Source organism: Hemibagrus wyckioides, linkage group LG08, assembly GCF_019097595.1.
Source record: "Hemibagrus wyckioides isolate EC202008001 linkage group LG08, SWU_Hwy_1.0, whole genome shotgun sequence".
Lineage (NCBI taxonomy): Eukaryota > Metazoa > Chordata > Actinopteri > Siluriformes > Bagridae > Hemibagrus > Hemibagrus wyckioides.
The window spans coordinates 18679115-18693023 of NC_080717.1; the positions used below are offsets into that span (position 1 = coordinate 18679115).

General features: G+C 37.7%; 1 protein-coding gene across 5 annotated transcripts; it reads right to left on the reverse strand.

Moving 5' to 3' along the window:
- Positions 1-3259: 3259 nt before the first annotated feature.
- kcnk4a (potassium channel, subfamily K, member 4a) lies at positions 3260-13774 on the reverse strand. 5 transcript variants are annotated; one of them, XM_058398015.1, is made up of 9 exons: positions 13129-13774; positions 11489-11591; positions 11070-11350; positions 8439-8550; positions 8139-8299; positions 7629-7713; positions 7119-7255; positions 6559-6836; positions 3260-6438 (listed from the first exon to the last, which is right to left on the reverse strand). In XM_058398015.1, exons 3-9 carry the CDS (start codon positions 11256-11258, stop codon positions 5895-5897), a joined length of 1506 nt encoding a protein of 501 aa, XP_058253998.1. In that variant the 5' UTR covers positions 11259-11350; positions 11489-11591; positions 13129-13774; the 3' UTR covers positions 3260-5894. The 5 variants fall into 5 exon arrangements, with proteins under 5 accessions (XP_058253998.1, XP_058253997.1, XP_058253995.1 ...); XM_058398014.1 differs by having other exon boundaries at positions 7629-7812; positions 13129-13772; XM_058398012.1 differs by having other exon boundaries at positions 7629-7815; positions 11493-11591; positions 13129-13770.
- Positions 13775-13909: the final 135 nt, after the last annotated feature.

Sequence of the window (13909 nt, forward strand, 5' to 3'; positions counted from 1 at the left end):
ACACTGGATTACATGGCACACACATTCATTCACACCTAGAAGCAACTCAGCTTGGGCAATTTAGTTACCGGTGTGTTTTTGAGCAAAGGGAGGAAACTGGAGAACCTGTAGGAAACCCACACAAACCCAGGGGCGATCTTAAGAATGAAACCAGGTAGCTCTAGCTGAACTAGAACTTTGCCCTTTCAAACCCCACTGAAACGACAGCTTAGTCAGCGAGATCTTTTCAGCTTTACTGGCATGGCCATGCTGGTGGACCAGACAAACCTGGTTGACCAAACCAGCACCAGACCAGCACTGACCTGCATGACCCAGATTGGCTGTTTTCAGCAAGGAACCCAAAAGGATTTGAATATATTTAGACTTTAAACTACATATTGCATTTTATTTGCTTCCCCTCAAGAGGCAAAGCTTGAGAGCAAGCAAACCAGGCAGGTTATTTGGGCCCCCAGTCAGACCGAACTCAAACCACTGTCCACAAATAAACTAGATTCATTTGTGTTGGGTGACGGACGAGCTCGATATTCTAATAACAAACATGAATTTATTCTGTTCTCCTGTTCCAGTTTGGTGGTAAAAAGGTAAGTTACAGTGCAGTGCCACACTGTAATTATCATTATCTGTTTACTGCAGTTATCAGCATGAAGTGAAGAATTAGAATTTTGAAAACAAAGTGAGGATTCAATGGACGATCTGGAGCAGTAAGGATTCTACTTTCTCTGATGCTCACACCAAAGACATACTCACTTTCCAGACCTCTTCACAGATAATATATTTCTTAAGATCATAGCAATGAAGGTGAGTGAGACCATGATGGTGAGGGTTTTAAATTAAATGGCTGAATTAAAGGTTGTCTGAAATGTAAGATCATTCCAAGGAGATTTGGGACAAATGTTACACTACCAGTCAAAAGTTTGGACACACCTTCTAATCCCATGGTCTTTCCTGATGTTTATTTCTTTCTACATTGTAAAACAATGCTGAAGGCGGTGAAATACACGATAATGTCGTTTGAACAGTTGATATTGAGATATGTCTGCTACTGATGCTCTGTAAAGCCTTCATAACGGCTCTAATCTGAGGTGCTGTTAATTGGTGATTTCTGAGGCTGGTAACTCTAAATGAACTTCTCCTCTGCAGCAGAGGTCAGTTTTGGTCTTGCTTTACTGGGATGGTCTTCATGTGAGCCAGTTTCATCATGGTGCTTGATGGGTTTTGCAAATGCACTTGACAATACTGTTCTTGCAAGAACTATTCCAGAACACCTGACCTTCGTGTCTTAAAATAACAACTGACTGTTTTTTGTTGTCATTACATATGGATTACTGAAGTCCATGTGTGTTATTTCATAGTTTTGAAATCTCCAGTATTGTTCTAGAATGTAGAAAATAAATCCCTAAACAAAAAACATTGAATTAAAAGGTGTGTCCAAACTTTTGACTGGTGGTGTACATGTGAAATCCAGCAGGCTCGCTGTGGTAATGGAACAATGTGGAGGGTATTTGGTTGAGGGACTACAGAGGGATTTACTTTTAGTACCCAAAAGTTGCCACAGCTCTTATTTAACCTTGAATGAAATTCCTAGTGCATGGGTGGGACTACTCAGCCAAATGATGCGTTGTGTGCTGGTTTTGGTTTGTTAATTGAATGAATCTGTTCAATAACATTAACAATAACAATAACATTAGATTCAAAAGCTTCATGTAAAAATGGATTTTTGTGAGCTTTTCAGGTAGTAAATGTTTTTTTTTATCTTACTAAAGGGATTCTTCTTTGGACCCTGTCTGAAAGGGAAAAAATATTGACCTTCTTTTACCCTTTTTTTCCCCCAATAATTTCTCTTCAGTGCAAATGTTAAGAAGTGAAATTTGAGCACAATTCTCCTGGATTATTTTGAGGTTAGTGGAAGTTTGATTTTGTCCTAAATCATTTCTTTAAATTTGAGATTCGGATTTCAGACGGTGCTCCAGGTTTAGGCTAGGTGGGGTTTCTGCTCACATGTCATAGCCTGTCCATCAAAATCCATGGAGAGTCTTTGTATACACGCCTTCCTACTTCCTTCCTACAAGCTATCCAAACCACAAAATAAACCAGGCCAGGCCTGGATCAGATGGAAGTCATATTCATATGCTTTTTGTGGACACTTAATGAAAGTGTAGTCAAATTGGGTTGGATTGGACATTTTAGAAATGACATGCCTATATGGGCGGCAAGGAATAAATTCACAGTTAATTATAATTTACTACGTATTTACTCCGTAGGCTACAGTTCAGTGTGGAGTTAAAGTTTCTGAGTGCATTTATTTTCATCCTCATGACACGAGCACCAGGACTGCTTGAAAAACCACAAACTACACAAGTGTTGCTATTTTTAAAGGTTTTAATAAACTGATACATGGTACACTAAATAGAGAGTATTTGACTGTGACCACACATATTTCTGAAGGAAATTGTGATCATCTTTTTGCAAAACATAAAATGTTCCTAGGCTTACACTTCCTTAGAATACAGTACTAAAAGTAACACATTATTTTGCTAGATCGGTTTTGCTACAGAAGGCAACATTAAAAGACACGAATTGTGGAGCAAAATCTTCTCTCTTTTTTTTTTTAAAGAAATAAGATACCTGAGATGTTCATTTTAATATTGTGCATTAGACCAAGTGAATTCTAATGAAAGAAGAATGAAGTTTGTTCAGCTAGGCTGGGAATCCCAGGGTATCTGAGTATCATTTTTTACCTCAGTAATGTGTTCTCAACCAAGTATACTCAGAAAATATTTTGTAACCGTGTTGCTGAATTTTACCCTTTAGGCATAGAAGACATTTTTTCAGACGTTTCCTGAGGATACAAACAAAAACCAGACAAACTAGCAAAGATATAAATAGTTCTAGGAAATATGACATACACAAAAGTATATTAGATCAGATATTTCTGTCTGTTGTATCTTTGTTTTTGTTTTTTTTAAGGGCTTGTCCACAGGTTTGACTCCCTAAAGATAGTTCTGGGATGAGCTCTATGAAAGAGTTAACTCATAAAATAAAACGAAGACCTCAGAATGCTGTGTAGGAGTCAGCCACATTCCTCATTCTACAGTCTGCCCTGCAGTTTTACAGAAGCTAAGCCTGCATATGTACTCCTGGAATTTTATTTTTTAATTGATTTGTATCGTATAGCTGCTTCATTTATTCGAACAGATGCTAAAGCACAGTATGTGTCTCTTCACATTTTTGCCTTTAAAATGATATTAAAACTAGAATCTTAAGTTATTTAATATTTATTATATTTATTATTTCAACACCATTTTACACATTATTTTTAAGCTTAGCTAGCTTACATTTGGTTTATAGGAAGAAGAAAAAAAGAATCCTTTGTCTGGATTAACTTCTAAATGATATAAAAGTTAAATGTTTACCGTCTCTAGACCCTCTTGGACAGCATATATAAAATAAAGAGCAGGTTAAGATTGATTCTCTGGGCAAGATAGAACAAAAAAGGGTGTCTAGATGCAGACATCAATGCTGTGGGTGTAGAGAGGCAGTGTTAGGTGGGGCTGAGCTGCAGGCCCTCAGAGGTAGAAATTAGGGAAGCTTTGCCGGCCCTGTGGTGAGACTCCTCACTAAACTACCATCATGTGTTTGTCCTCTTGGCTCTAAATACCCCCTTCACTATGCGCACCCAGCACTTATCCCCGCAGCCTGGTTTGCCAGGGCCCTTACAAAAGTCATTCCAAGAGCTGTCTCTCGCTGGCCTGTAACATTTTTCTCTCTCATTCTCATCTGCCACCCTGAGCATTTAAACCTGTCCTGCACCGGGCAATTGCCTATACAATTGTTTGGACTTTCCCATAAACATGTTTGTCTTTATACCAGGTTTTGTGTATATTTTTTTTTTAAACTGAGGTTTAGATGTATGGCTGGCTATTTTGGGAAAGGAAATGTTATGTTGAGAATATGGTTTCTGTGTGTGTGTGTGTGTGTCTGTCTTAAGAGCCAGTGCTCCAACTATAGAATAAACATCTGCATATTTGTGTCACTTAAGCAGGAACAAATCTCTACCAAATGACTTGTCCTCAGTTGATGTCAAAATCAAAGCAAAATATGAAACGTTGGGGGGGGGGGGGGGCGGTTGAATTAAACTATCAGACAGCCAGAAGAGGGCGCCATATTTTCATCTGTGGTTCACGTCATGTCTGATCTTCTCTTAAAAGAAAAAAAATATCCAGCAGCTAGAGTTAATGGCATTAGATTCATACACATTAGGAGAGTCTATCTAATCTAATCAAATATTATCAATTTTAGTAAACATTTGTGAAAAGTTCAGACCTTCTGCTCGTTCGTCAAGAACTGCAGATTGGGCAAAAACATAAAAAACAAATCAAAAGATAAATACTTGACAATATATTATATATTTAAAACACTCACAGAAATGATCATAAAAACCTGTATGTAATAAAATAAAATACTTTTACAAATTAAGGTGTTTAAAAATAAGTGTAGGAATGATTAATAAAAAAACTGTGGAGTTTATATGAGTTATGTAAATGCAAGTGTGTTTCTGTGGCTGTGTTTTCATTCTATCATTCTAAGGCAACCTCACTGGACCACTGTGAGAGAGAGACACTTTCTGAATCTACTAGATTTCACAATAACATTTACTGTTACTGTTAAAAGCATGGAAAATGAACTTGTTCTGAACTAGTGGAGAATTCCTAGACAAGTCAAATAATGTGAAAAGCTCAACTTGTGTGCCATGTAAGCCTTTTTGGCCTTTTTAGTTTTGATGTAGGAATGTAGTCAGTATATTATAGCCACATATCACCCAGTATGCAGATTACTTCACTAATAAGGGATGATTACAAACTGGGAATGTTGTACTTCAGACCCTTTCGATATTTGCCGAAGACAAAGGCATGCGTCAATATTAGTGACAAGTCTGTGTGCATATCGTTTGTAAAGCAACCCCCTAACACCTGGTTTGATTTCTCCTAATCGTGTACATTAATGCATGATAAAAAATTATTTAGATGTCTATTACTGATTACTGTAGCTTAAAAAGAAAAGTCCTTATAAAGGAAAAATAAATATAACCCACATGAATCTGTGAAATACGCAGTTCATAAAGTTAACAAACGGAAAAAGTAAATCTAAGTTTAGCATCCTGGGGATTATTTTAATATGTAACTACACTGCCCTAATAAATACGATATTAATACAATTACAGCACAAATACAGGTTATTGGAGCAATAGCAAACTGGTTTATGTGGGTTTTGTTTATTTCTGCATACGGATATTTCTGATGCATTCCAGGATATGACTTATTTTAGTCTACTGTCTTGGTGAAGAAGACATTTCCAGAGCAATTAAATGATCTTTGGGGACCAAATAAACAAGCTGAACATTACTGCACTCTTTTGAAAAAAAAAATCATGCAAAGTTTCTTTAAGGTATTTTTAAGTTCCAAAAAGAGTCTAGCTTGGATCTCTTTTCTGAACAGGAAACACTCACTTATATGGATCTACATGGGAGGCTTTCCCCAGAGGGACAAATGAAGTCCTTTTAAGGGTTCTAGATTTAACCTTTTTTGCAGGCTTTGTTAAATGTATAGGCTATGTAATGGGGACATGTATAATAGTTATATTCCCAAATCATCAGCCATCATAATCGACCACAACCCCTAAAATATTTCTGCAATTCAAATACTGAAAAAGTATAAAATATATACGCTTGTTAACATCTTTTTCTGTTTCAGACCAGCAAGAGGGGCAGGGAATTCCCTTGAAAGCACTGTTTCTTTGTAAATGATTATTTAGTGGCAACCCACACATTTCTGTATGCTATGCTAAGACTGAAGTGAAAACCTCAAGTTTCACATTTCCTGCAGAGATTAATGTCTTCAGTCTTTTAGTGGTGGAGGTGTTGGTGGATATGATGGTGGATGAAGTTCACTGCTGTATGCTCTCTGTAGTCCTAACGGACTCATAGATGGAAGTTGCCTTCTCATGCTTCTTTTCTTGGGCCTGCGAGGCCGGTTTGAACCAGCCCCAGACACTTTGACGCGGTCACTTAGTGTGTCCGACGACTCGTCGATGTAGGCCAAGTTCTCACCAAAGAAGTCCAAGAGAGAGGGTCCAGCAGCAGAAGAAGGAGTAGGAGAAGGAGGTGGAAGACTCGCATCGGCATTATCATTTTCACTTTCCTGCTTTCTCTCAGGCTCATCTCCTGACCCAGACCCCTGCGAGTTCCACTCTGACTGGGACCAGGAGTCCGATGGTGTCTCAGATATGGAGTCCGATCCTGATACCGATCTGGACGTGGATCCGGACGTGGATCCGGAACCAGGCTTGGAATCAGACCTCAATTCAGAGTGTGACATAGGCCTTGAGCTTTGTCCTGATGTTAAGCAAGATCCAGGTCTCATCTCATAATTCGTATGTAATCTAGACAAAGCCAGCACATCACATATTATATTGTGATTAAGCAGAATTGAACCAAAACTGGGGTTAAAAAGTGTAAAAACTGTATAAATTAAAGAAAACATTTGAGATCTGCCTGCTAACCTGGTGTCTGATGCACTGTTATACCGGGAATCAGGCAAGTTCACAAACAGATGGCCATTTTCCCTAATGGAATTAGCCTCCAGAGAAACTCCATGAGGAAGTCCGTCCACAGTGAGCTTTGGGTGTCGATGGTGCGCGCCACGCCGGCGTTTCCTTCTACGCCTTCGCTGGAGCTGGAAAGGATCATTAAGGTCCAAAGGGACAGGGATGCGAAAGTCCATAGACATGTTCTGGATATTCTGGGTCCAATCTGTAGCATGTGCTCGTAGCTCCTCCATCTTAAGAAAATACAAATGTAAAGGTGCATAGGTTCCAGAGAAATGTAGGAATTTATTTAGTACGGCATGCAGCTTTTGAAATATACACAGTGTACAAGTTCATATAAATGATTCATGTAAGCTCAGCTGCAAATAAGACAGAGACTGAAATGAGCAGCTTATGTGTGTATGTGTATGTATTTACTATCAGATTGAAAAAGCATAGTGAATGCAGTTTACTGGTGCTACAGGAATACACACACGGGACTGCTCTTTGCAAATTTCGAACACATTCACACCCACCTCTGCCCTGGTTTTCTTGGAGAGCATTCGGAGCCAGTTGCCTATCATAGTGAGGATGGAGGCAAAGTAGGCCAAGCCAAACACGATCCATAACCACACCAGGGGCTTGTAGATAGGATTGTCATTTTTCCGGTTCTCTAAGATAAGATAAATGAATCTTGGGTCTGGCTTTCAGATTACAAATCCCTTTTAGTATTGCAGTCGAATTTCCAGTAAAACTAACTGTTTAGACAGCTAGCCAAAATATTTGGACCTCGTCTCAAGGCTAAGTCACTGGAGAAAAGAATATCCGGATGTATATCCATGGATATAAACATTATTCACTGAGGCCAGCTTAATTGGCTTGTTAAAGCTTCACTGTAATTAACCTCTTCCACAAATCACCAGGGGAATTAGCTAAATTACAGAATGTTATCCATGGCAGAGGAAGATAACCACAAGATTTCCTGCAAACCCATAAGTAAATGTAATTTCCTGCCTTGTAAAAGAATTAAGAAGGTAACTGTGTACCTGCTACATAGTCACCAAATCCCACAGTTGTCAGTGTGATTACTACAAAGTATCCTGCCTCCAGAAGTGTCCAGTTTTCCACTTCCTGAAATACCACGGTGGGTAAGGCAATGAAGATCAAGCAGCCAATCAGAATGGAGAACACTGCAGATATGATCCGTACGCTGGTGTGTTTCACCTTCTTCTGCTTTTGTTAATAAGAATTAAACATTATTACATAATATAGCTTGAAATCCAGACAAAATTAGGTGTCAAATCTAGCAGGAAGACAAAGTGCTTGGGCTTGCTATACGCACTTGAAGATATTTAGCCACTTATTCTTGGAGGATCATCAATATCATCTAGCAAAAACCTTTCTGGTTTCTGGCTCTGGATCTTATTAGTAGTAATCTTGTTTGCAGCCTTATAGCCTGCATTGTTACATTAACTGCCTTCTAATCTGATAAAAAAGTAACCTCTAAAATGTGACCAATTAAAGAATCGAGTTAGAAGTAATTATAAAGCACTCACCCGGAACAGAGCCTCTATCTTTGCAATTGCCCTCCTGAGCATAGTGCCCAAATGATCTCCGACTCCAGCTAACAGGATGCCAAACATGGGGATCCCCACCAGTGCATAGAATATACAAAACAGCTGGCCTGCCTCTGTCTTCGGGGAAAGGTTTCCAAAACCTGCAGAGAGAAGACCACAGATTACGATGCAACATTAAGCAGAAACTTTCAAAAGAATAATAATGAACACTTTCAAAAGAATTGAATATAGCCATGACCAGCAACGTTCATTAGAGAAGAAAAACTGTGACACACTCACCAATGGTGGTGATGATGGTCCCACAGAAGAAGAAAGCATTGGCTAGATCCCATCTGCTGGTGAAATTAGTGCTTCTGGTATCCACACCAGCTTCAATCGCAGTAACTACTGTCTGCAGAGATTAATAGTTCAGAGGTTACACTGGTGGTGGTGGTGATAGAGGATCTACAAGTTTGTGTTCATTTTGTTTGTATAAATGCAAAGTAGCCTACATTATTGTAGTTGCGTTTTTTTCATGTTTCCAAACCATTCAACCTTGATACTTCTCTACTATGGATGCCACAGATGCTTTACTAGCTTATTATGTATAGCCACAGATCATGCTAGTTAAAACATCATTTCACGGGAGTAGATTTTTATTATTTAACAGACAATTTCTGCTTATCTGTCAACTGTCAGTTGCTAATTGTACAACAAACTCTACCTTAGCTAGTTAAGGTAGGCAAATAGGCAAGCTTACACTTGCTAATCGGATATGACTGTCTAAAAAAATAATTGTCTATTCAGAAACTGTCCTAAATGTATAAATACAGGAATTGTACATTTTCTGAAGAAGAAACAAGCTATCTTTAATATTATTTAATTAGTACCAAAACCGACACACAGAACTACTGAAATTTTATGACAGAAACATCAAAATCACTAAAGAAGGTATGGAAGGAAGCTGTTTCTACAGCTATGTTTCTTAAATCCAGCACATATTAAATCTAGTCGTGTCTTAATACTACTACTACTACTACTAATAATAATAATAATAATGATATTATTATTATTAATAATAACAATAATATTAATAATAATAATAATAAGCTTATTAAGCAAAACAGAATGTTGGTTCTTTCTAACCAACACAGGAATAATAATAATAATAATAATAATAATAATAATAATATTAATAATAATAATAATATTAATAATAATAAGCTTATTAAGCAAAACAGAATGTTGGTTCTTTCTAACCAACACAGAAATAATAATAATAATAATAATAATAATAATAATAATAATAATGAGAAGAAGAAGAAGAAGAATGCATTTAATGTAGTGATGGCATTGGAAATAATCAGCTACTACTGGTATGCTGTACCTGTAGAAATAGAATTATTAGAACTGTTAGAGATTTGTAGTAGTGCCAAATGGATTGTAATGTGTTCCTGGTGGTCTGTAAGGATAGTTTAATTGAATGTGTTGTTCCTAATGGATCCTAGTGCTTAATCTCATTTTATTCAGATGGTAATTACCTACCCATGAAAGACAGCTCTATTGATTTCTGGTAGTAAATATCAGGTATAGTTATTATATGCATAGGTCAGTTTAACTGGTCACTGTTAGCAAGTTTCTAAATCAAGTCCCTAAAAAGTAAATCTAACAGATAATATCAGCTTGGAAATACACTAATCAAACACTCTGTTAGAAACAACTGTACACCGACAAATTTGTGCAATTATCTAACCAGCCATTTGTGTGGCAGCAGTGCAATGCATAAAATAATGCAGATTCTGGCCAGCAACTTTGGGTAGCCATCAGAATGGGGGAAAATGATCTCAGTGATTTTCACTGTAGCATGACTGTTGGTGCCAGACAGGCTTGAGCAGTTCTATAACGTCTGATTTACTGGGATTTTCTGACACAACAGTCTCTAGAGTTTACTCAGAATGGTCCATAAATCCAGAGAGCAGAGAAACGTCTTGCTGATGAGAAAGGTCAATGGCCTGGTTCGAACTGATAGAAAGGCTACAGTAAGTCAGACATGTACAATTGTGGTGAGCCCAAAAGCATCTTGGATGGGTGGATGGGCTAACAATAGCAGAAAACCTTCCATTTCTGTCAATCAAGGACAGAAAGCTGAGGCTATAGTGGGCACAGGCTCACCAAAACTGGACAGTTAAAGGCTGGAAAAATGTAGTCTAGTCCGACAAATCTTGATTTCTCTGAGGCACACAGATATAGGGTCAGAATTTGGCACCAACAGCATGAATCCATTGCCCCGGCCTGCCTTGGGTAAACAGTCCAAGCTGGTGGAGGTGGTGTAATGATGTGAATGTTTTCCTTGGACACTTTGGGCCCGATAATACCAATCAATCATCAATTGAATACCACAACTGAGTATTTGGTGCTGACCATCCATCTATAACCCCAATATTCAAAAAGCTATTTCAAACTGTTTTCATGAACAAAGAGTGAGTTCAGTGTTCTTCACTCACCTTTCCAGGAACTGAATCTGAATCTAATAGAACACCTTTGGGATGTGGAAGAACGTGAGAGCCTCAGCATGAAAGTGCACCTGAAAAATCTGCTGGAATTGTGTGATGCAATCGTCTTGGCACAGACTAGAGTCTCAAAGGAAGGTTTCCAATATTTTGTAGAATCCATGCCATGAAGAACTGAGGCTGTTTTGAGAGCAAAGAGAAGCCCTACCCAGTATCAGTGTAGTGCTCATTATAATAAAGTGATAATCGATCCCTGGTTGAGAGATGTTTGAAAACCGCTGCATGTAATTTATTACTTATGTTATATTTAGGTCAATAATTGTGTGTGCTTTTATATATTTATTTATAAACTCAGGTTAATGGCTGGAATATGTATCTGATGCTGTACGATGTTGATGTTAAACAGAGCACAGAAATGTACCTGAGTGAAATCGCTAAGACTGCTCTCTTGAACACAGTTGTGCGTGTTCAGGAAAAAGCGCCGAGATTCATGCAGCTTTTCATAAGCCTGTTTCTCTTTGGAAGCCTCCAACCAGCCGAACACCAATGCTCCTATCACCAGATACAGCAGCACAGCTGCCAGGATCGTCAGCAGCGTCGAGCAGCGCATGGTTCATCAGCCTCCTCCAGGGATTTGACCAGGAGGTTCAGAGTGTTAATTCAGGAGCACCGGGGACGTCTCGTCAGGTCCACATCAACTAACTGCAACGGAAATGTGCTTGTTAATTGCTGTCTGTTCTGCCTAACAATGTCAGGATGAAACCAGAAACAGGGGAATGAAAGGTTAAGTTTGCTGTCTGCCTATGCTGCCTGTAAAGTCTACAAACCTAAAAAGGTTACCTACGGCACTGCTCTGTCATCCCAGGTGGCAGTCTTATCCTCATCCATTACAGAAGGTGCTTCTCTTACTCTCTTCTGTACATTCGGCCTTGATTACTGAAACCTGTGGAGCACAGCAGCCAAAACAAATGGCTAAACACCACCATGTTGAGAGGTGTTGGTGCAAACCAGACATGAGACAGAGTATCATAAGCATAACATATCAGAGCACAACAAATGACGCCATAGTAACAAAGCCCCTGGCGGAGGTCTGTGTAAACACAGTGTTCTACAGATTGCTGACAGGACCCTGATGTACAGCAGGACATTCAGCGTTATAGCAACTAGCCCACATCATGTAGCCTGTATCATGCAACCAGGAAGAGAGTACGAATACAAACACGAATAACTTTAACGTATTTGCATCTGTATAACAAGATTCAATGTGCAGCTGCCCAGCAAGCTTGTAGACACATTAGATATATAAATAAATGTATATATTTATATATAAATGTATGAATAGGTGTAACAGAAAAAGTATTTTATGCACTGGATGATGGCATTCTGTAATCAGGCAAATCAGCCATGCAGAATATGTTATATATATATATATATATATATATATATATATATATATATATATATATATATACACACATATATATATATATACATATATATATGTGTGTGTGTGTGTGTGTGTGTGCAAGAATCTGCTTCAGACAGAACATTAGCTGAAAACATGCAAAATATTGTAAATGAGATCAAAAACAGGTTCGATAATATTAGCAGAATGGGATTGCACTGAAGCAGCTTTGAGAGCAGAGTCGAGATCAAGAACAATTTCCTAAAAATTACTAAAGCTGTTATTAAATTTTTTTCCCTTCTTGGTAAAATGAAGACTACAACAGCTACATTACATTTTGTTTGAATGAATATCCCATTTCGTTAAAGTTTACACAATAATACTAATTTAAAAGGTTTTAACACAGAATCAAAAATCTATTCCAATGAGAAGTTGCTCACAAAAAACAACAAAAACAAGGCATTACATTTCTAATTCCTGTTTATAAAACCAAGTTGCTAACAGGAGCAAAACTAAAACTGTGAATAAATGCTAAACCTCTAAGACACTTTATGTCTCTACAATATTATCAGCAACACTGTAAATAAAACCATCCCAGAATCAGATAACAACAGAAATGTTCCATGGTGCAATTAAATAACCAGTTACTAAAGTTCTGTTAAACACACTATTCATATAACATATTCATAACATATGACCACACTATTCATATAACATATTCATAACATATGACCACACTATTCATATAACATATTCATAACATATGACCACACTATTCATATAACATATTCATAACATATGACCACACTATTCATATGATATATTCATATGACCACACTATTCATATGACATATTCATGGTATACCAACTTTTGTGGTTTAAGTGTTAATGACTTCATAGCTTATTAACCAGTAAGGCAAAGATGAAAATCCTACAGCAAAACACTAGAAAAGATCCTGAGACACAGATATACTGTCACTAAGTTAAAAAAAAAAAAAACAACAACCCAACTAAACAAAGCAGAAGTTATTATTTAAATATTACAGTAATTTAGCAATTTCTAAGTTGCACTTACCTTGTCTTTAGTGAAAAGTAAAGATAGAAAACTGTAAGATTCCACAGAGTGAAGGTCAGGAGTTCCCTCTCCGCAATAAACGGGAGTGATTGTGTGCAAACAATCATCGGGTGTTTCCCCATTCCCAGGCCTTAACATCAGCTTGCCAACACCGGAGAGGAGAAAGAACAGAGGACATTGGACAGAAAACAGAGCGAGGACAGAGATCAGAGGGCTCCTGGAGAAGGGGGGGGGTGTGGAGGGATGGAGACAGGGAGATAGGAAGAGAATAGCACTGAGGACGCATAGTGCATAAATAAGTCTTGCCTGTTTATCCCACTCCATCTCATATTTGTAAACAATTTTCATGACCTGTGGTTGGCTCTCTATTTCATGTTTGTTCATCTTTGCAGACATTTAACGCCCCATACTGCATACATAATCATTACAAGACTGGCATATTCCAACCATTAGCCTCTCAAGTGATGTTTGACTTTTGTAGAAAGTTGTGAATTATTGTCATCTTCCTACAAAAACCAACCAGCTGAAAACACTCTGGTGGCTGAATAATACAAATTCATTTATAACCCATGTTATTTGCACCCTTTAAAAATAGGGATTCATTGAATTTATTCAACTATGAAAGATTTTAAAATTTGACATGAGCAAAAATGTATAGTATCTAAAATTAATATCAGGCAATAAGATATATATATAGAGAGAGAGACAGAACTTAACCATATGGATTATGCAGAATATTTATTTTAGAATGTTTAAATATGAAGTGGCACAAATATATGTG